The sequence below is a fragment of the Hemiscyllium ocellatum genome, chromosome 36 (assembly GCF_020745735.1).
Source record: "Hemiscyllium ocellatum isolate sHemOce1 chromosome 36, sHemOce1.pat.X.cur, whole genome shotgun sequence".
NCBI lineage: Eukaryota > Metazoa > Chordata > Chondrichthyes > Orectolobiformes > Hemiscylliidae > Hemiscyllium > Hemiscyllium ocellatum.
Window position 1 is genome coordinate 5,791,801 of NC_083436.1, and position 22,022 is coordinate 5,813,822.

The window sequence follows — 22,022 nt, forward strand, 5'->3', positions numbered from 1 at the left end:
GCTTACTCTGAACCCAGTGATACAGGGTATGAGAAGATGATTAAGCGTAATTATTACTGCTTCGTCAAGTATCATGAAAGCATTCAATGTCCAAGTTCACTCCAGTTAAATGGCTGCTTTAGTGAGATATCAAGAGCTCCAAGCAACCATATAACTGTACCCTAGCATCAATCAGTACTTTCAAGATAGCAATGAAAAAAAGTCGAAAATGCAATATTGAAACTGCGTCAAAATGTTGTAAATTCCCTAAATTCAAAATTTATTTTGATAACAGCAAAGGTGTTTTGTTTATATAGTCTTATGCTTAATGTTTGCCCCTCCCAATTTTATTTGTTTCTATTCTTTTCATCTTCAGCCCATGTCTTCCTCCTGATCCAAACACCTGGCTAAGGGAATATCAAGGTACCCTGTTCCCATTCCATTGCTACTCCTCAACCCAGCTGTTAGATGTACAAGAACACAATGGATTGCTTCATCCTTCAGTTTCACTCCCATGATACTGAACTCTGCTTTACCAACAGCTCAGTTGAGAAGTGAGATCAAACCATATGGGGAAATCAGAGGGTTAAATCCTTTAGCAACCCATGTGGTGTGTCATTATTTTTGCAGTATGTTACACAATTTAAGCCACCTGGAGTCCATTTCTCTACAGGTGTGAAACTAAAATATAATTGTCATGCTTTGGTATGTTGAAATGACACATTTTGCAAACGATTCGTGTGAAGTTCCGTATGATTCCTCCGTTGAAGTTATACATTGGCATATACAGGGTACATATATATGACAGATAACAAACAAGTACCTGTTTTCTGAAAGCACAAAGGCCATTTGATAATCAGAACATTCAGTTTATTCCTGAAAATGGCAGACCACTATCCTAACGCACCGGATCCTTGACAGATGGAAATAGCACAGTGTTTAATGCAATATTATCTTCAGGTAGAAGTTACTGAATAACAAACCTAATTTACTTCTTTGTGTGCAGTTGAGACTTTCAAATATGTTTCTGATGTAAATAACCTGACAGATTCTACCAATATGAGAAATAGGAGTTTTAATGTTTTAATAAGCATAGCAAAATTTATATTTTAATGTCAATTTATGGGAGTTGGCTGATCACTTTGGCCTTTTAAAAGATCCCATCACACTGTTTGAAGGGGAACAGGGAAATTCTCAATTTATCTTGGCCACTAGCTATCACTAAAGCAGAAAAAATAACTGATCATTTATATAAATGATACTTTAGAATTGCGTGTACAAATGGATTGCAGTGATTGCCTGAACATCAGCAATGACTACATCTCAAAAGCAAATAACTGGCTCTAAAGCATATCTGAAAGGCAGTATATAAATGTACATTATCAATCTTCCTCCAGACTTTTTGGAAAAAGTGATCAATACCATCTGGGATCAATTACTAATCCAATGTAAAATTCTGGAACATCTGTAAAATCATCAGAGAACTTCATGCTGCTGTCAGCAGGCATGAGTTTTCTAAGATTAGAGTCATGCTGAACAAGTCAGGCAGGGTCCGAGGTGCAGGAAAATCGATGTTTCGGGCAAATGCCCTTCATCAGGAATCCCCCATGAGTTTTCTAAGACCTTATTTGAGATGAAATGAACAATATTTCCCTGGCTAGTGCTTAAACTCCTCCAGATATGCTATGTTTAAATTGTAAATCTCTTGGATGGTACCCAAGTACTGAATCTGTGTTTAGAAACAGCATTGCAGAGCTTTTGGAGGTCCCTGTGAGTGAGGGTTCCAAAATGGCTTCTAGAGCTCATGCACATTCTTCTGATGCAAAGCACACCAGAGCTACTTGGTTTTGCAATTAGCGTGCATGTAGTTAACACAGATTGGAGGTATGTGTTCCAGGATTTGTCATGCCTCTAGCCAATCTGTTTCAGTGCAGGCATAACACTGACATCTATCTGACAATGCAGAGAATTGCCCAGAAATGTTCTGTACTCAAAAGCAGACAAATCCAATGCATCACTTCATCAGTCTACTATCAATCTAGCGGTCCCTTTACCTGCAAATACCATCCCAAATCTACTTTTGAAACTTTTGGATGTAGGTTTGCTTGCTGAGCTGGAAGATTCATTTCCAGAAATTTCTGTACCTTACTAGGTAACATCTTCAGTGGGCCTCAGGCGAAGCAATGCTGAAAATTCCTGCTTTCTATTTATATGTTTGGGTTTCATTGGGTCAGTGATGTCATTTCCTGTGGTGATGTTATTTCCTGTGGCGAAGTCACCTCCTGTTACTTTTCTCAGGAGGTGTGAGATGGGGTCTAAATCGATGTGTTTGTTGATAGAATTCCGGTTGGAATGCCATGCTTCTAGGAATTCTGGTGCGTGTCTTTGTTTGGCTTGTCCTAGGATGGATGTGTTGTCCCGGTGGAAGTGGTGTCCTTCCTCATCCCTATGTGCGGATACTAGTGAGAGAGGGTCATGTCTTGTGGCTAGTTGGTGTTCATGTATCCTGGTGGCTAGTTTTCTGCCTGTTTGTTACAGTCCTTGCATGGTATTTTGTAAATGACATTAGTTTTGCTTGTTGTCTGTATAGAGGCAGTAATGCAGAGACTTGAGCAAACAGCTCTGCCAACCATCCAACCCAAACTCTGGGTCCGCTGCATGGATGACACCTTTGTCGTCGCTAAACGAAACAATATAGAGGAAACCTTCAAGGCCAGCAATAATACCCTTACTGGCATAAAATTCACTAAAGAGGAGGAAAACAACAACAAACTGCCATTCCTAGATGTCACAGTAGAGCGAACAGTCAATGGAGAGATTCAAACCAGCGTCTACAGAAAACAACACATTCAGACCAAATATTGAACTACAGAAGCAATCATCCCAACATCCACAAACAATGCTGCATCAGAACATTATTTCAATTAGTCGACACACACTACAGCACAGAGGAATACGCAGAGCAGAGGAAAATCACCTAGACCATGTATTCAAAAAGAATGGGTACCCAATGAACACAGTATGCCAAATTCTCAGCAACAAACCCCATCAAGCAGACAAAACACGTCCAGAAACCTGAGCCACTCTCCCCTACATCAAAGACATCTCAGAAATGACTGCCAGACTACTCAGACCCCTTGGCATCACGGTAGCCCACAAACCCACTAACACACTAAAACAGCAGTTAATGAACTTGAAAGATCCTATGCAGACAAGTAAACTAATGTCATTTACAAAATACCGTGCAAGGACTGTAACAAACACTATATTGGACAAACAGCTAGAAACCTAACCACCAGGATACATGAACACCAACTAGCCACAAAAAGACATGACCCTCTGTCACTAGTATCCTCACATACAGATGAGGAAGGACACCACTTCGACTGGGATAACACATCCATCCTAAGTCAAGCCAAACAAAGTCACACCCGAGAATTCCTAGAAGCATAGCATTCCAACTGGAACTCTATCAACAAACACATCGATGTAGACGCCATCTACCACTCCACTGAGAAAAGGAACAGGAGGTGACTTCACCACAGGAAATAACACCACCACAGGAAATGACATCACCAACCCAAAGAAACCCAAACATATAAATAGAAAGCAGGAATTTTCAGCATTGCTTCGCCTGAGGCCCACTGAAGATGTTAGCTAATAAGGTAACGAAACTTCTGGAAAAGAACCTTCCAGCTCAGCGAGCAAACCTACATCCAAAACCTCAACCTGAGCTACAAATCTTCTCAAAACTCGCTACGTTTGAAAGTCCTTGTCTAATACCGTCAAAAACGGCCTTCTTCCAATTTAGAACTTTAAATTTTAGATCCTGTCTAAACCTTTCCATCAGTATTTTAAAACTAATAGAATTATGTTCACTAGCCCCAAAGTGCTTCTCCACTGACACCTCAATCAGCTGCCCTGCCTTATTTTCCAAGAGTATGTCATATTTTGCACCTTCTCTAATAGGTGCATTTTCTTGTACACACTTAATAAATCATCCAAACGTTTAACCCTATGGCAGTCTCAGTCTATGTTTGGAAAGTTAAAATTCTCTACAGAAACCATCTTATTATTCTTACAGATAACTGCGATCTCCTTACAATTTTGTTTTTCAATTTTGTGCTGACTATTGGGAATCTATAGTATAATCCTAATAAGTGGTCATCCCTTTCCTATTTTTCAATTCCACCCAAATAAGTTCCCTGGACGTATTCCCAGGAATATCCTTCCTAAGTACAGCCGTAATATTATCCCTTATCAAAAACACCACTCCCCCTCCTCTCTTACCACCCTTTCTATCCTTCCTATAGCATCTATATCCTGGACCATTAAGCTACTAGTCCTGTCCATACCCAGAGCCATGCCTCTGCAATTGCTACGATACCCCAATCTCGCGTTTCCAACCATACCCCGAGTTCATCTACTTACCCTGGGGCCTCTTGCTTTGAAATAAATGCAGTTTAATCAGTCCTACCCCGCTCTCTGATGTACCTACCTGTCCTGACTGTTTGACTTGCTCCTTTTCCCAATCGAATCAGTCTCAGACTGATCTCTTTCCTCACTTTCTCCCTGGGTCTCACCCCCCACCCCTCATTCTCCCAAGCAACTCCAGCAAATCTGCCTTATTCATTTGTGGGAGTTGGGCGTCACTGGCTGGCCAGCATTGATAGCCCATCTTTATTTGCCCTTGAGAAGGTGGTAGTGAACTGCCTTCTTGAATTGCTGCAGTCTACTTGTGATAAGTTCACCCACAATGCCAGTAGGGAGGGAATTCCAGGATTTTGTCCCAATGAATATAAAGGATCGGCGGTATATTTCCAAGTCAGGATGGTGAGTGGTGTGGAGGGAAACTAGCAGGTGGTGGTGTTCCTACATACCTGCTGCGCTTGTCCTTCTAGATGTAAGTGGTCATGGGTTTGGAAGGTGCTAAGGACCTTTGGTGAATTTCCACGGTATTGTAGATAGTTCACACTGCTGCTGCTGTGCGCCGGTGGTGCAGGGATGGAATGTTGGTAGATGTGATGCCAATCAAGCGGGTTGCTTTGTTCTGGATGGTGTAAAGCTTCCTGAGTGTTGTTGGAGCTGTAGTCATCCAGGCAAATGGGGAGTATTCTATCACACTCCTGACTTGTGCCTGGACAGATTTTGGGGTGTCAAGATGTGAGTTACTCGCCACTGTATCACTAGTTTCTGACCTGCCTTTGTAGCCACTCTGTTTATGTGGTGAATCCAATTGAGTTTCTGGTCAATGGTAATCCAAGGATGTTGACAGTGGGGGATCCATTGATGGTAATACTGTTGACTGTCAAGGAGCAGTGGTTAGAGTGTCCCTTATTGGTGATGGTCATTGTCTGGCATTTGTGTGGTGCAAATGTTACTTGCCACTTGTCAGCCCAAGCCTGAATATTGTCTAGATCTTGTTGCATTTGAGCATGGACTGCTTCAGTATCTGAGGAGTTGTAAATGGTGCCAAACACTTTGCAATCATTAGCAAATGTCCCCATTTTTGACCTTATGACAGAGGAAAGGTCATTGATGAAGTAGCTGAAGATTGTTGGACCTAGGACACTACCCTGAGGGACTCCTGCAGAGATGTCCTGAAGCTGAGATGACTGTCCCTCCACAACCACAACCATCTTCCTTTTTGCCAGGTGTGACTCGAACCAGCAGAGTGTTTGCCCCGATACCCATTGATTCTAGTTTTGCTAGGGCTCCTTGATGCCATTCTTGGTCAAATGTAGCCATGATGTCAAGGGCTGTCAGTCTCCCCTCATCTCTGGAATTCAGCTCTTTTGTCCAAGTTTGAACCAAGGCTGGAGTGAGATCAGGAGCTGAGTGACCCTGGCGAAATTCAAACTAGGTGTCACTGAATAGTTTGTTGCTGAGCAGGTGTTACTGTATTTTTCAATCCCCTACCAGTACTTTTTTAGACCTCTTCCAATTCAGATGCAAACCATCCTTTTATACAGGTCGCTTCCACCCAGAAGAGATTCCAATGAGATCCCACCCAGAAGAGATCCCACCTCCAAACGAACCCCACCACCAGGGATATATTTCCCTCCCCTCCCCTATCAGCGTTCCGAAAAGACCACTCCCTCCGTGACTCCTCGTCAGGTCCTCAGCCCCCACCAACCCAACCTCCACTCCCTGCACCTTCCCCTGCAATCGCAAGAAATGCAAAACTTGCGTCCATACTTCCCCCCTTACTTCCTTCCAAGGCCCCAAGGGATCCTTCCATATCCGCCACAAATTCATCTGCACCTCCACACACATCATTTACTGCATCCGCTGCACCTGATGTGGCCTCTCTATATTGGGGAGACAGGCCGCATAGTTGCAGAACATTTCAGAGAACACCTCTTGGACACCCGGACCAACCAACCCAACCACCCCGTGGCTCAACATGTCAACTCCCCCTCCCACTCCACCAAGGACATGCAGGTCCTTGGACTCCTCCATAGCCAGACCATAGCAACACGATGGCTGGAGGAAGAGCGCCTCATCTTCTGCCTAGGAACCCTCCAACCACAAAGGATGAACTCAGATTTCTCCAGTTTCCTTATTTCCCCTCCCCCCACCTTGTCTCAGTCCCAACCCTTGAACTCAGCACCACCTTCCTAACCTGCAATCTTCTTCCTGACCTCTCCGCCCCCACCCCTACTCTGGCCTATCACCCTCACCTTAACCTCCTTCCACCTATCGCATTTCCAATGCCCCTCCCCTAAGTCCCTCCTGCCTACCTTTTACCTAAGCCTACTGGGCACACTTTCCTCATTCCTGAAGAAGGGCTCATGCCCGAAACATCGATTCTCCTGCTCCTTGGATGCTGCCTGACCTGATGCGCTTTTCCAGCAACACATTTGTGGTGGTCATTTCGGAACACTGATAGGGGAGGGGAGGGAAATATATCCCTGGTGGTGGGGTCCGTTTGGAGGTGGCGGAAATGATAGCGGATGATACGCTGTATATGGAGGTTGGTGGGGTGGTATGTGAGAACCAGTGGGGTTCAGTCCTGGTGGCGGTTGGAGGGGCGGGGCTCAAGGGTGGAGGAGCGGGAAGTGGAGGAGATGCGGTGGCGGGCATTATCGATCACGTCTGGGGGGAATCTGCGGTTCTTGAAGAAGGAGGCCATCTGGGCTGGACGGTATTGGAACTGGTCCTCCTGGGAGCAGATGCGGCGGAGACAAAGGAATTGGGAATATGGGATGGCATTTTTACAGGGGGGCAGGGTAGGAGGAGGTGTAGTCTAGGTAGCTGTGGGAGTCAGTCGGTTTATAGTAGATGTCCGTGTTGATTCAGTCGCCCGAGATAGAAATGGAAAGGTCTAGGAAGGGGAGGGAGGAGTCTGAGACGGTTCAGGTGAATTTGAGGTCGGGGTGGAATGCGTTGGTAAATGTTCAACCTCCTCGTGGGAGCACAAGGCAGCGCCGATACAGTCGTCGATGTAGTGGAGGAAAAGGTGGCGGGTGGTGCCAGTGTAGCTGCGGAAGATGGACTGTTCCACATATCCTATGAAGAGGCAGGCATAGCTGAGGCCCATGCGGGTGCCCATAGCAACTCCTTTGGTTTGGAGGAAGTGGGAGGATTGGAAAGAGAAGTTGTTCAGGGTGAGGACCAGTTCAGTCAGCCGAAGGAGGGTGTCAGTGAAGGGTACTGGTTGGTACAGCCCTCTATGTTGGGGAGGCAGGCCCCCTACTTGTGGAACGTTTCAGAGAACACCTCTGGGACACCCGGACCAACCAACCCAACCACCCCATGGCTCAACATTTTAACTCCCCCTCCCACTCCACCAAGGACATGCAGATCCTTGGACTCCTCCATCACCAGAACATAACAACACAACGGTTGGAGGAAGAGCGCCTCATCTTCCGCCTAGGAACCCTCCAACCACAAGGGATGAACTCAGATTTCTCCAGTTTCCTCATTTCCCCTCCCCCCACCTTGTCTCAGTCAAATCCCTTGAACTCAGCACCGCCTTCCTAACCTGCAATCTTCTTCCTGACCTCTCCGCCCCCACCCCACTCCGGCCTATCACCCTCACCTTGACCTCCTTCCACCTATCACATCTCCATCGCCCCCTCCCCCAGTCCCTCCTCCCTACCTTTTATCTTAGCCTGCTGGACACACTTTCCTCATTCCTGAAGAAGGGCTTATGCCCGAAACGTCGAATCTCCTGTTCCTTGGATGCTGCCTGACCTGCTGCGCTTTTTCAGCAACACATTTTCAGCTCTGATCTCCAGCATCTGCAGACCTCACTTTCTCCTCCTAGTTTGAATGTATACCCCTCTCTCCTTTGAGGATATTGTGCACCCTTTCCAAAATATCCTTGATCCTGGCACCAGGAAGGCATTCTGATTTACCACTGTCAGCCACAGAGAAATCTGTCTGTGCCTCTGACGAGAGAATCATCTTTCACAGACGATTGCTTGTAACCTGACATTCCCCTCATTACATTTGAGCCAGTCTTGGTACCAGAAACCTGGCTGTCCATGAAATGCCATCACCTGCTACATTTACCAAAACAGCATACTTGTTAAGAGATGGGGATAGCCACAAGATACTCCTCCTCAGCCTGCCTCCACCTCCTACTTTGCCTGGAGGTAACCTATCTACCTGACTGTATCGGTGTTTTTTCTTCTTTCCTATAACAGCCATCCATCACACCCCTTACCTTTTCTAAATTCCTCATTGCCTGTAACTGCTGCTCCAGCCAATCCATGTAATCCATTAGGATTTGCAACAAAACACACTTCCTGTAGGCATAATCATCAGTAACATGGAAACTCTGACTAATTTCCCAGATCTGATAGGAAGAGCATACCACTCTACAAAAAAAACATCTTTGCACCTTAGCAAACAGACCCAGAAAATAGCGCTGCTGTACAAAATATTGCCCATGGCTAACTTAGTAACTATCTTTTATATTTTTAACATTTAATCAAAAGACAGGTCTCAATAAAACATATAATCAAAAAAAGAATTCGCTCCACTTACTATTGTAGATTTACAAAGGTTACACTTAAAAACTATCCATTTAGCCGCTCCCCAACTTTGAGCTCTCCTATATGGATTTATCCAACATCAGCTGTGAATTTCCCTGTTTCTTAATTTTTCTTAGATGCACTCCAAACTCCAGAGATACTTCCTTGGGAAGAAGAGGGAGCAAGTACATAATTGGGGAAGATTGATGTGAAATTCTTGAGCAGTTTGACACTAGAAGTAAGAAAGTATGGAGGTTTTGGTGGATTTAAAAGTGGACAAACTTATTTTTCTCACCCATAGGGAATAAAGATAATAGGACAGGGGGCAGGTTGAAACCTTTAGATTGTTGTTAATTGAGCACTTAAGGGACTTAATTGGTGACAGGTTGGGAATTTTGACTATGGAACTTTCACCCAGAAATTAATTGCGGAGATGGTGGGAAGCTCACGGGTGTCAGATTTCCTGATGCCAATCTATCCAATTATTTGCCTTGTCCTCCATCTTCCCAATCACTTATAAAGATAGGAAATTGCACCAATTCTATGAGATATCAGTTCTTTATTATGAATATGCTCATTAAAGTGTGAGAAAGTACTGTAGCTATGATTCCGACTGCTAGAGCAGAACAATGTCCACGTTTGTACATTTAACTCCTTCCAGGCTTGTTCTGGTGAATATCAAAACGTATAGTCAAAAAATTTGAAGGTTGAAATGGTTATAAAACAACTTAAATGTCAGCAATTAACCTATTGTTAAATTATATGCACATTTATGTGATGTTTGTTTTCACAGGTGTAAACCTTGTCGCTTTCATAGTGATAGTATTTTCCTATGGAAGTATGTTCCACAATATTCATCAAACCAGTACAATGGCAACAGAAATCAGCAAACACATTAAAAAGGAAGTAACCATTGCCAAACGCTTCTTCTTCATCGTCTTCACAGATGCCCTTTGTTGGATCCCTATTTTTATATTAAAAATTCTGTCTGTACATAAGGTAAAAATACCAGGTGAGTTACCTAATATTCCCTACTTAAAGACCAAGCTTGTATTTCAGTTGCCTGCAGGTCTTATTAATGTCTCCAAAATGTTGCACCTTGGATCTTGTGTCAGCCAGTAAAAGAAGGAAGATAATTTACCAATACATTAAATCCATGCATTGTGGAAACAGGCCCAACAAGTCCACACTGACCCTCTGAAGAGTATCCCACACAGACCTATCCCTCTACTCTATTACTCTACATTTCCCCTGACCAATGCACTTAACCTACACATCCCTGAACACTATGGGCAATTTAATATGGCCAATTCACCTCATCTGCACATCTTTGGACTGTGGGAGGAAACCCACGCAGACACAGGGAAAATATACAAAGTCCTCACAGACAAGTCGCTCGAGGCTGGAGTTGAACCCAGGTCCCTGGCACTATAAGGCCACAGTGCTAACCACTGAGCCCACAGTTTGGTACTAATGTTGTTTGAACAGAATGTGCCATTAGCTTGCAACATAACCTTAATTTTTCAGAAGCTATAGAGTTCCATAATAACAGAAGGTCTTTCTTCCAGCCCAGTAAATATCAAAATATCTCATCTTCTCCTAAATATTTCTGCTTTGACAAAATACTTTATTATTCAATTTTTTGTTCATATTTCTGTTGCATTGAATTTCTAGCAGCGTCATTCTTAAATTGTATGAAACAAAACATAGTTCTAAAACTTTCAATTTCTTGTCTAACTCCTGCAAGAATGACTGAGATTTTAAACTATCTCTTAAATTCAAAGTGAAATGAGGTTATGAAGAGGATCATGTGGCTTGTTGCTAATCTTGTCCAACAACAAGCCTGCATGAGCTGCAGAGCCTACCTCCCTTGTAAATTGGGATGAGGGGGTTGGTGCAGGTTGAGTGCTGTTGAAGTACATGTACCAGGTTTAAGACTTGAACATACAGGATGAGGTGGATGTTTCAGCTATTGCAGACTTGCTGTCTCAGACTCTCTGGTCAGGTGATCTGTGGTCCAGCAACCAACCAAGTGGGAGGCCTTTAAAAGTGAGATCACGAGAGTTCGTGTGAGGGTGAAAGGCAAGTTTGACAGGAATAGGGAACCCTGGATGACAAGAGATATTGAGGCTTTCACCAGAAAAAAGGAGGTGGTATGGGCCAGGTAGAAGCAGCTGGGATCAAGGGAATCCCTGGAGGTGTACAGGGGATACAAAAGTTTACTGAAGAAGAAAATTAGGAGGGTGAAATGGGGGGCACGAGATAGCATTGGTTAAGAATATTAAGATGAATCCAGAGTATATTAAAGGAAAAAGAATAACTAGAGAGAGAATAGGACTCCTAAAGAACCAGAGTAGACATGTATATGTAGAACCGCAGGAGATGGATGAGGTCCCCAATGAATATTTCTCCTCTGTGTTTATCATGGAGAAAGACATGAAGACGTAGGGACTTTAGGAGGTTAGTGGCCATATCTTGGGACAGTCGATATCACAGTATAGGAGATGTTGGATGTATTAGAATGTAGGAAAGGAAATAAATCACCTGGTCCTGACCACTTAGATCCAAGAACACCGCAAGAGATTTTTAGATTGCTTACAGTGTGGAAATAGGCCCTTCGACCCAACAAGTCCACACCAACCCTCCGAAGAGCAACCCACCAGACCCATTCCCCTACATTTATCCCTTCACCTAACACTATGGGCAATTTAGCATGGCCAATTCACCTAACCTGCACATTCACGACACCAGCATCCGGAGGAAACACATGCAGACACGGGGAGAACATGCAAACTCCACACAGACAGTTGCCTGAGGCAGAAATCGAACCCATGTCTCTGGCGCTGTGAGGCAATAGTGCTAGCCACTGTGTCACTATGCCGCCCACATATTCTCTAGAGAATAAATTGCAGGGGCCCTAGCTGACAGTTTTGCATCATCATTAGCCACAGGTGAGGTCCCAGAAGATTGGAGGGGAGCAAAAGTTGTGCCCTTATTTGAGAAGGGCTGCAAAGAAAATCCTGGGAACTATAGGTAAGTTACTTGAGAAGATTCTGAGAGATAAGATATATATGCATTTGGAAAGACAGGGTTTGTTTAGGAATAGTCAGCATGGCTTTGTGTGTGGGAGATCATGCCTTACAAATTTGTTAGTTTTTTGATGAAATGACCAGAAAGGTTGACAAGGGCAAGGCGGTAGACATTGTCTATATGGATTTCAGTAAGGCCTTTGAAAAGGTTCCACCTGGTAGACTGCTCTGGAAGGTTAGATTGCATGGGATCCATGGTGAGCTGGCAAATTGGATACACAATTGGCTTGATGGTTGGAAGCAGAGGGCAATGGTGGAAGAATACACATTGGACGGAGGCCTGTGACTAGTGGAGTGCCTCAGGGGTCAGTGCTCGGCCCATTTCTGTTTGTTATCTGTATCAATAACTTGGATGAGAATGTACAAGGCCTGATTACTAAGTTTACAGATGACACTAAAGTGGAGGTGTCGTGGACAGTGAGGAAAGGTATCAAATTGCAGTAGCCCCTTGATCAGCTGGGGAAGTGGGCTGAGAAATGGCAAATGTAATTTTTAATATAGATGAGTGAGTGGTCTTGCATTTTGGAAAGTCAAATCAAGGCAGGTGTTTCATGGTGAATGATAGGGGCTTAAGGGGTATAGTGGAACAGAGGGACCTTGGAGTTCAGGTGCACAATTCACTGAAAGTGGAGTCACAGGTAGACAGGGCAGTGAAGAAGGTTTTTGGCACATTGGCCTTCATCAGTCAGGGCATTGGGTATAGAAGTTGGGAAGTTATGTTACAGTTGTACAGGACATTGGTGAGGCCACACTCAGAGTATTTTGTTCAGTTTTGGTCACCTTGCTATCGGAAGGGTGTTATTAAACTGGAAGGAGTGCAGAAGAAATTTACAAAGATATTGTCAGGACTCAAGGGCTGAGTTATAGGAGGAGGTTGAACAGACTAGGACTCTTCTTTAGAGCATAGGAGTGTGAGGGGGTATCTTATAGAAGTGTGTAAGATCATGAGAGGCATGAATAGGGTGAATGCACTCAGTCTTTTTCCCAGGGTTAGGGAATCGTGGACTAGAGGGCTTCAGTTTAAGGTTAGAAGGGAAAGAATAAAAGGGAACCTGACACAGAAGGTGGGACACATGTGGAATGAGCTGCCAGCAGAAGCTGTTGAGGAGGGTACATTAACAACATTTAAAATGCATTTGGACAAATACATGGAGAGAGAAAGTTTAGAAGGCTATGGGCCAAGTGCAGGGAAACGGGATTAGCATTGATGGCCATTTTGGTCAGCATGGACCAGTTTGGGCCAAAGGGCCTATTTCTGTGCTGTGGGTTTCTATGACTCTATGAACAACGAACCATCTTCCTTTTCGCTAATTTTTTTTTCCCAATAGCTAAGAATCCCCCTCTGATTCCCATTGACTTCTATTTCGATAGAACTCCTTTATTTCAAATTCAATCAAATGCTGCTTTGGTGTTAAGGACAAGTATTCTCACCTTTTCGCTCAATTTCAGTTTTGTTGTCCAGTGCTTGGACCAAGGCTGTTATCAAGTCAGGAGCTGAGTGGCTCAGATGGATTTCCTTCCCTAGAGGATATTATTGAATCAGATTTTTTTTAGAATAATCCAATAATTTCATGGTCAACTTGATTGGGAAAGTAACAGTAAGGATTCATACTATATTACAACTTAACTTTAAAAATGGTATTATTTGGCTGACTTTATTTGGCAGCTATATTTAATGAATAGCCACTTATATAATTGGCATGTTTGTTAGTTTATTGAATTGATTTGACTTTAATCCTATAAATGTAGTGCCAATTCTACATCTATTAACATTCAGGTGACATGATATCTATTCAGCACTGCATGTTCCAAGCATGGGTTTCATGTGACTGAGCAGAACAATTCTTGACACAAAGGTCTTTGAGGACACTACATGCAGGCGGTAGTGGTATCCAGACTGCATAATTTATTTCCTTTCCTTTCTTTTTGTTTCATGGTGACCCTCATCATTAAGGCATCAAGATGCACTTCTTGAGAAAATTATCACTATTTTGAGTGATTGGTAACCAGCCCCTCCCAGTGATTAATGTCAATGCTGCCATCGTTCAAGGAGAGCTAGGACTTTTTATGATTTACAAAGGGCTTTGTTGTCAAATAGTTACTGTCATAGTTTATACAAGGCTGATTTGGCACTGCTGATTCTATGGGGTCTTCTTATCAATGGTGGCCTGTTGAAAGAGGTGGCTGCCAGTGTATGGGAAGTGTTCAACATACAGGTGGGTCTCCTATGGGACATATTTCCACAACACAAATTGGCTGTAACATGACTGCTGAATTTAAACCGATATTTGTAGAACACAAACTTTTCTTACCTGTATTGGCTATAACGTGGTATTGCATGCTTTTCTTATAAAGTGAGATCGCATGAGAACTGAACTATGGTGTGAAAAGAGAATTTTCTGTAGTCCAGAATCTCTCCTGAAATATAAGTAGGAATTGGAATATTGGGGTAACCAGGTATGGGTTGATGTATGTGTGTTGATTTGATCACATTCAACGAGAAGCTAAGTTTCTTTTGTACAGAATCCAAGTAATCAAGAATGGCTTGCACATTGAATGAAAAATGGGCTACAACATTGCAGTCATCTGCAGATTGTAGGACATGTATGTCTATGGAGCTCAATTTATTTTTAGCACAAAAGTGACTAAGGTTGAACAGTTTTCCATCTAGGTGATACATTTTTTTTAAAAATCCTATTTGGATGTGTAATGACAGACCTTAAAGACAGGCGCTATTCTTCACCAATAGGTTCTACCAAAAGGTGCTGGTGAATAGCCTGAAGAACATCAGCTACTGCTGTGTTTTCACCATTAAGAAATTCTGAAATATTTCAGCATTGATGGATTGTCATCTCTCAGAAAAGCGACACTACCAAAACACAATTTTGTCCATTGTTCTTGACTTATAGGTGCCTCTTGTTGTTTCAAAAAACTATCATACATCATAGTTTTCTGTATTATTATTGAATCACTCAGGCAAGGAAAGGTGATCATTTTTATTCTAGAAAATCACAAATTTCAGCATTGTTTTAATCAAACCAGTCTTGGTGATAACAATGCTGCACGCCAATGGTCTGGTCACAATAACTGACTTTATTTTCGCCCACTGTTCTGGAATAGATCTGAATGTGCAACATGAAGTTATTAGACCTCTAGTGTACCCATAGTTAAAAACAGTGTGAGATCAGCTGCCTTTTGCCAATTTCTTACAATCTCTCGCTTCCCATCTTCTAAAAGTCAAGAAACATACTGTTATTTTTGAACTGCTGCTTGTCATTCTCTTGACTCAAGTAATCAGATGGCAGGAGCATGAGTGATTAGCAATGACAATCTGCAAACATTTCCTCGTGGAAGCTCAGAAGCAGCAGGATATCCTTCCTGCAAACAAACCTCCACACTAAACAAAAGTCCACCCCCCCCCCCCACCCCCCAAGAGATTATCCCAAAACATAATTAGCCTCGGGAGAAATTACCTGCATGAGTATAGTGTATTGGGTCCCATATGTCAGTAGAAATTGATTCTTCTGTCCTTTCAGGCAAATGTTCTTGTTCTAAGTAAATAATTCAAGATAACAGAATAGGTTTATTTTTCAAGCATCCAAGTTTCAAATTCATTATAAAACATTTTTTTTTATATGTGACCTGAAAGATAAATACGTGAACATTAAAAATGTTTTAATGTAATCATGTAAAGATCAGACAAAAATTTCCCAATGTAGAAGAAAGCACTAATACTCACACAAACAGCAAGGACACACTTTATTTTCTGCCTTTGTTTGCACTTTTGCTTTGAAACTTTAAATCATCATAATTCAATTTGAATTCTGCATCGATCTGACCACTCAAAAACAGGGGGAAAAAATTTCATAGCTTCATAGAATCCCTACAGTGCAAAAGAAGTTATTCGGCTCATCGAGTCTGCACTGAATCTCTAAAGAGCATTACACCCAAACCCAATGCAAGTTACCATGATTAAATTAACCTAGCCTGCCACATCCCTGGACACAACAGGGCAATTTCCGTAGAGCACATGAGAAGAAAGAACAACATATCATTGAATTATAAAATTCTTCAGCATACAACAAGACCATTCAGCCCATCACTTTGCAGGTATTTATCCAATTCACTGCTGAAGGCTTCTGTTGGATCTATACCCATCACCCAGCATGCAGTGTTCCAAATCAGAAGTACTCATGTGTACCATCTTATATATGGTACACTCTGCTGTCAGTGATGGAAGGAATGAATGTTCAAGATTGAGTGTCAATCAAACAAGCTGCTTTATCCTTTATTCTGCATTTATGATGTTAAGTTATTGAGTATTGATTGTGCTGTACTAATCCAGTTAGGATGTGGACAGTATCTACCACATTCCTAAACTGTGTCTTAACAGGCATTGACAGTCAAGAGATGGGATACTCACCACAGCATTCACAGGTTCTGGCCTACCTGTTGTAGCCACAATATCTAAATAGCTGGTCCCATTCAATTTCTGGTCAATGGTAAACTTAATGATGTTGCTAGAGAGTTCAACAGTGATAATGCCTTAAAAGTTTATCAAAAAAAAGACTGTTAGATTATGCAGGAGGTAGTTATTGCCTGCAAATTGTGTAGTGTAAATGTGCCACTTATTAGCCCAAACTGAATATTGTGCATTGTCTTTCTGCATATGGACACAAACTGAGGCGGTGTCTAAGGAGTCATGAACCAAACTGATGAGTGTGTAAACAAGTGTGAACATCCCTCATTTCTGGAGGGTAGACCATTGATGAAGCAGCTGAAGATAATTAGGCTTTAGACTTTGCCTGGAGAAATTGCTGTAGTGATCTCTTCAGATGATTGATACCTTCCTGCCTTCCTGCCAACAAAACTGCAGCAATCTTCCTTTGTATGAGAAATTACATAAACCAATAGAGAACTATCCCCAGTTCCCAATGGCTTCAGTTTTGCTTGGGCTGCTTAATACCCTGGGTGGTTAAATGCTTCCTTGATGTCAAGAGTGATCACTTGCACCTCAGCTCTGGAGTTCAGCTCTTTTGTCTGTATTTGGACCAAGACTGTAATAAGTCTAGGAGCTGAGTGGCCCTGGCAAAAACCAACCTAATTATCACTAATTAGGTTATCACTGTTTAAGTGCTATCCTGGTGACATAGTGAATGACATCTTCTGTCATTCTACTGATAATTGAAGGAAGACTGATGAAGCAGTATTTGGTCGAGTTGGATTTATGCTGTTTTTGTGCACAGGATTGTTGATGCCAGTTTGAGTCCGGCAATCACAAGCTGCAGCTGCTGACATGTACAGAGAGGACAAGAGTCAATTCTTGTAACTTCACAAGTTACTTTATTAATGCATTAAACAATGCCAATCATGTTTCTTAAATGATTTATCACAAATTCATGCTTATATATTTTTCCATAAACTGAACTAGAACCTACTTATACACTCACTAGAGTCTTCTGACACTCCCTGAGTAGTCACAGAATATAAAAGCTAATACCCGATCAGGATAATTGCTTGCTGCTGCTAACAAGGGCTGATGCTGGCCTGATGCTGTTTTCTCTCTCTCTCTCTCTCTGTCTCGGTGTTGTCACCACATCCTTGACATGGAGTCTGCTTCTGTGATGGTTGGTCTTTGGAGTTTTTGCTGGCTTCACGCTCCGAGGGTCTTCTTTTATCCTTTTCTTCTTATCTCTCTTGAGTTGTGCTGTCTTTGTCCTATTGGCTCAGGCTTGTCCACTTATCACATGCCTTTACCTTATTCGCCCTGAAGCAGAGACTTAGGTAGCATTACCACATTGCTCCTCATCCAAATAAAGCTTTTGTATTACCTCATCTTTCTTACTTTTTTGCAGAATTTAGTTGGTACCAACTGGTTCTGATCAGCTCATGTATTACCTGGACTCAGGTCATTCTCAGTTCAAAGGTTGCATTTCCCGGTCATCAGCCGTTTTATACTTTAGCATTTCCAGATCCTGTTGTATCTGAATTTCTAACTCTGCTATGTCCAGGTGTTCACAGTTGCTACTCCTGATGCATATCCTGCCCCTCCTAATTCCAATTTCAATTCTCTTTTCTTCCTACCTAAACTCATTCCTTATAACCTTTTCTAACACTTTACCCACAACCGAAGTAAGGCTAACTGGTCTATAATTACCAGGGTTGTCTCTACTCCCCTTACCGAACAAGGTAACAACATTTGCTATCCCCCTGTCTTCTGGCATTATTCCAGTAGTCAATGACAACATAAAGATCAAAGCCAAAGGCTCTGCAATCTCTTTCCTGCCTTCCCAGAGAATCCTAGGATAAATCCTATCTGGCCCTGGGGACTTATCTATTTTCACACTTTCTAGAATTGCTAACACCTCCTTGTTGCGAACATTAATCCCATCCAGTCTAGTAGCCTGTATCTCAATATTCTCCTCGATAACATTGTCGTTTTCCAGTGTGAATACTGCTCAAAAATAATCATTGCGCGCTTCCCCAATCTCCTCGGACTCTGCGCACAACTTTCCACTACTATCCTTGATTGGCCCTAATCATTCTTTTATTTTTGACATACCTATAGAAAGCTTTAGGGTTTTCCTTGATCCTAACAGCCAACAATTTCTCATGTCCCTCCTGGTTCCTCTTAGCTCTCTCTTTTGGTCTTTCCTGGCTAACCTGTAACTCTGTAGCACCCTAACTGAGCCTTCACGTCTCAACCTAACATAAGCCTTCTTCTTCCTCTTGACAAGAGATTCAACTTCTTTAGCAAACAATGGCTCCCTCTCTCAACCACTCCCTACCTGCCTGACAGGTACATACTTATCAAAGATACGCAGTAGCTGTTCCTTGAATAAGCTTCAAATTTCAATTGTGCCCATCCCCTGCAGTTTCCTTCCCTATCCTATGCATCCTAAATTTTGCCTTTCCCCCAGCAATAACTCTTGCCGTGCGTTATACACCTATCTCTTTCCATTGCTAAAGTAAACATAATTGAATTGTGGTCGCTATCACCAAAGTGCTCACCCACCTCCAATCTAACACCTAGCCGGGTTCATTATCCAGTACCAAATACAGTGTGGCCGTGCCCCTTGTTAGCTTGTCTGCATACTGTTTCAGGAAACCCTCCTGTACCTATTGGACAAAAACTAACCCATGGTGGCTCAACGGTTAGCACTGCAGTCTCACTGCGCCAGGGACCCGAGTCCGATTCCAGTCTCGGGTAACTGTCTGTGTGGAGTTTGCACATACTCCCCGTGTCTGCATGGGTTTCCTCCGGGTGCTCTGTTTCCTCTCACAATCCAAAGATGTGCCAGTCAGATGGATTGGCCATGCTAAATTGCTCATAGTGTCAGGTGCATTCGTCAGAGGGAAATGGGTCTGGGTGGGTTACTCTTCGGAGGGTCGGTGCGGCCGATAGGCCTGTTTCCACACTGTAGGGGAATCTTATCTAAAGTACTCAAACTATAGTATTTGGAAAGTTAAAATCTCCCATAAAAACTACCCTGTTACTCTCGCTCCTATCCAGAATTATCTTAGCTATCCTTTCATCTACATCTCTGGAACTACGTGGAAGACTATAGGAAACTCCCAATAGGGTGACCTCTCCTTTCCTGTTTCTAAATTCAGTCCACACTACCTTAGTGGATGAGTCCTCAAACATCCTTTCTGCTGCCGTAATACTGTCCTTGACAAACAAGGTCTCACCTCCCCCTCTTTTCCCATCTTCTCTGTTCTTACTGAACCATCTAAATCCCGGAACCTGCAACAACCATTCCTCTCCCTGCTCTATCCATGTTACAAAATGACCACAGCAACAAAATCCCATGTACCAACCCATGCTGCATGTTCACCTACCTTATTCCAGATGCTCCTGGCATTGAAGTAGACACATTTCAAACAAGACTTCCTGTTTGCCGGTGAACTCTTGCAACCTTGAAACCATATTCCTGACATCACTTCTCTCAACCACCTGGACACTGGAACTACTATTTAGGTTCCCACCCCCCTGCTGAATTCGTTTAAATCCTCCTGAATAGCATTAGCAATTTTCTCCCTAGGATATTGGTACCCCTCTGGTTTAGATGTAGACTATCCTGTTTGTAGAGATCCCATCTACCCCAGAATGAGCCCCAATTATCCAGGTATCCGAAACCCTCCCTCCTGCACCATCCCTGTAGTCACATGTTCAACTCCTCTTTCTCCCTATTCCTCACCTTGCTAGCATGTGGCACGGGCAACAAACCAGCGATAACAACTCTGTTTGTTCTACCTTCCACCTAGCTCCCTGAATCCCCATCCCTTTTCCTACCTATGTCACTATGTGGACTATGACTTGGGGCTGCTCCTCCTCCCCTTCAAGGATCCTGAAAACATCAACTGACCCTGGCACCTGGGAGGCAACACACCAGCCGTGAGCCTCTCTCGTTCCATAGAACCTTCTACCTTGCACTGCCTCTGATACTGGTTCATATGTACCAAATCTGCACTTCTGTGTCCTTGCAGGTCAGTTAACTTCTCAGTAGGTTAAATGCAAAATTTGTGCCCACACCTCCCCCCTTACTTCCCTCCAAGGTCCCAAGGGATCCTTCCATATCTGCCACAAATTCACCCGCACCTCCACACACATCATTTACTGCATCCGCTGCACCCATTGTGGCCTCCTCTATGTTGGGGAGACAAGCCGCCTACTTGCGGAACGTTTCAGAGAACACCTCTGGGACACCCGCACCAACCAACCCAACCATCCCGTGGCTCAACACATCAACTCTCCCTCCCACTCCACCAAGGACATGCAGGTCCTTGGACTCCTCCATCGCCAGACCATAGCAACACGATGGCTGGAGGAAGAGCGCCTCATCTTCCGCCTAGGAACCCTCCAACCACAAGGGTGAACTCAAATTTCTCCGGTTTCCTCATTTCTCCTCCCCCCACCTTGTCTCAGTCAAATCCCTCGAACTCAGCACCGCCTTCCTAACCTGCAATCTTCTTCCTGACCTGATGGTATTGGACCTCAAGAAAGAGACTTTGTGGAGTGCCTCAGAGATGGATTCTTAGAGCTGCTGGTGCTGGAGCCATGACCAGGGAGAAGGCAATTCTGGATCTGGTATTGTTTAACGAACCAGAATTGGTCAGAGACCTTGAAGTGAAGGAGCCATTGGGAAGTAGTGACCATAACACATTAATCTTCAATCTGCAGTTTGAGAGGGAGAGGGTACAGTCGGAAGTGACAGTACTTCTGTTGAATAAAGGGAACTATGGAGCTATGAGGGAGGAGCTGGCCAAAGTTCAATGGTGCAATACCTTAGCAGGGATGACCGTGGAGGAACAATGGCGGATATTTCTGTGTATAATGCAGAAGTTGCAGGATCAGTTCATTCCTAAAAGGAAGAAAGATCCCAGGAGGAGGCATGGGTGGCCATGGCTGACGAGGGAAATTAAGAAACATATAAAGTTTAAAGAGAAAGAGTATAACATAGCAAAGATAAGTGGGAAAAATGAGGACTGGGAAGCTTTTAAAAAGCAATAGAGGATTACTAAGAAGGAAATACGCAGAGGAAAAAATGAGGTACGAAGGTAAACTGGCCAATAATATAAAGGAGGATAGTAAAAGCTTTTTCAAGTATGTGCAAGGCAAAAAAATGGTTAGGACTAAAATTGGGCCCTTGAAGACAGAAACAGGGGAATATATTACAGGGAACAAAGAAATGGCAGAAGAATTAAATGGGTACTCCAGATCTGTGTTCACGGGGGAAGACACAAGCAATCTCCCTGAGGTAACAGTGGCTGAAGGACCTGAACTTAAGGGAATCTATATTTGCCAGGATTTGGTGTTGGAGAGACTGTTAGGTCTGAAGGTTGATAAGTCTCCGGGGCCTGATGGTCTACATCCCAGGGTACTGAAAGAGGTGGCTCGGGAAATCGTGGATGCATTGGTGATTATTTTCTAGAGTTCGATAGATTCAGGGTTGGTTCCTGAGGATTG

The 22,022-nt window shown here is 43.2% G+C and overlaps 1 protein-coding gene across 1 annotated transcript in view; it reads left to right on the forward strand.

Annotated features, from left to right (window-relative positions):
• rxfp1 (relaxin family peptide receptor 1) overlaps positions 1-22,022 on the forward strand; it is a 169,503-nt gene that overhangs the window by 141,909 nt on the left and 5,572 nt on the right. Inside the window, 1 exon segment of the mRNA XM_060851437.1 lies at positions 9,757-9,975. Coding sequence (XP_060707420.1) covers positions 9,757-9,975 — 219 coding nt within the window.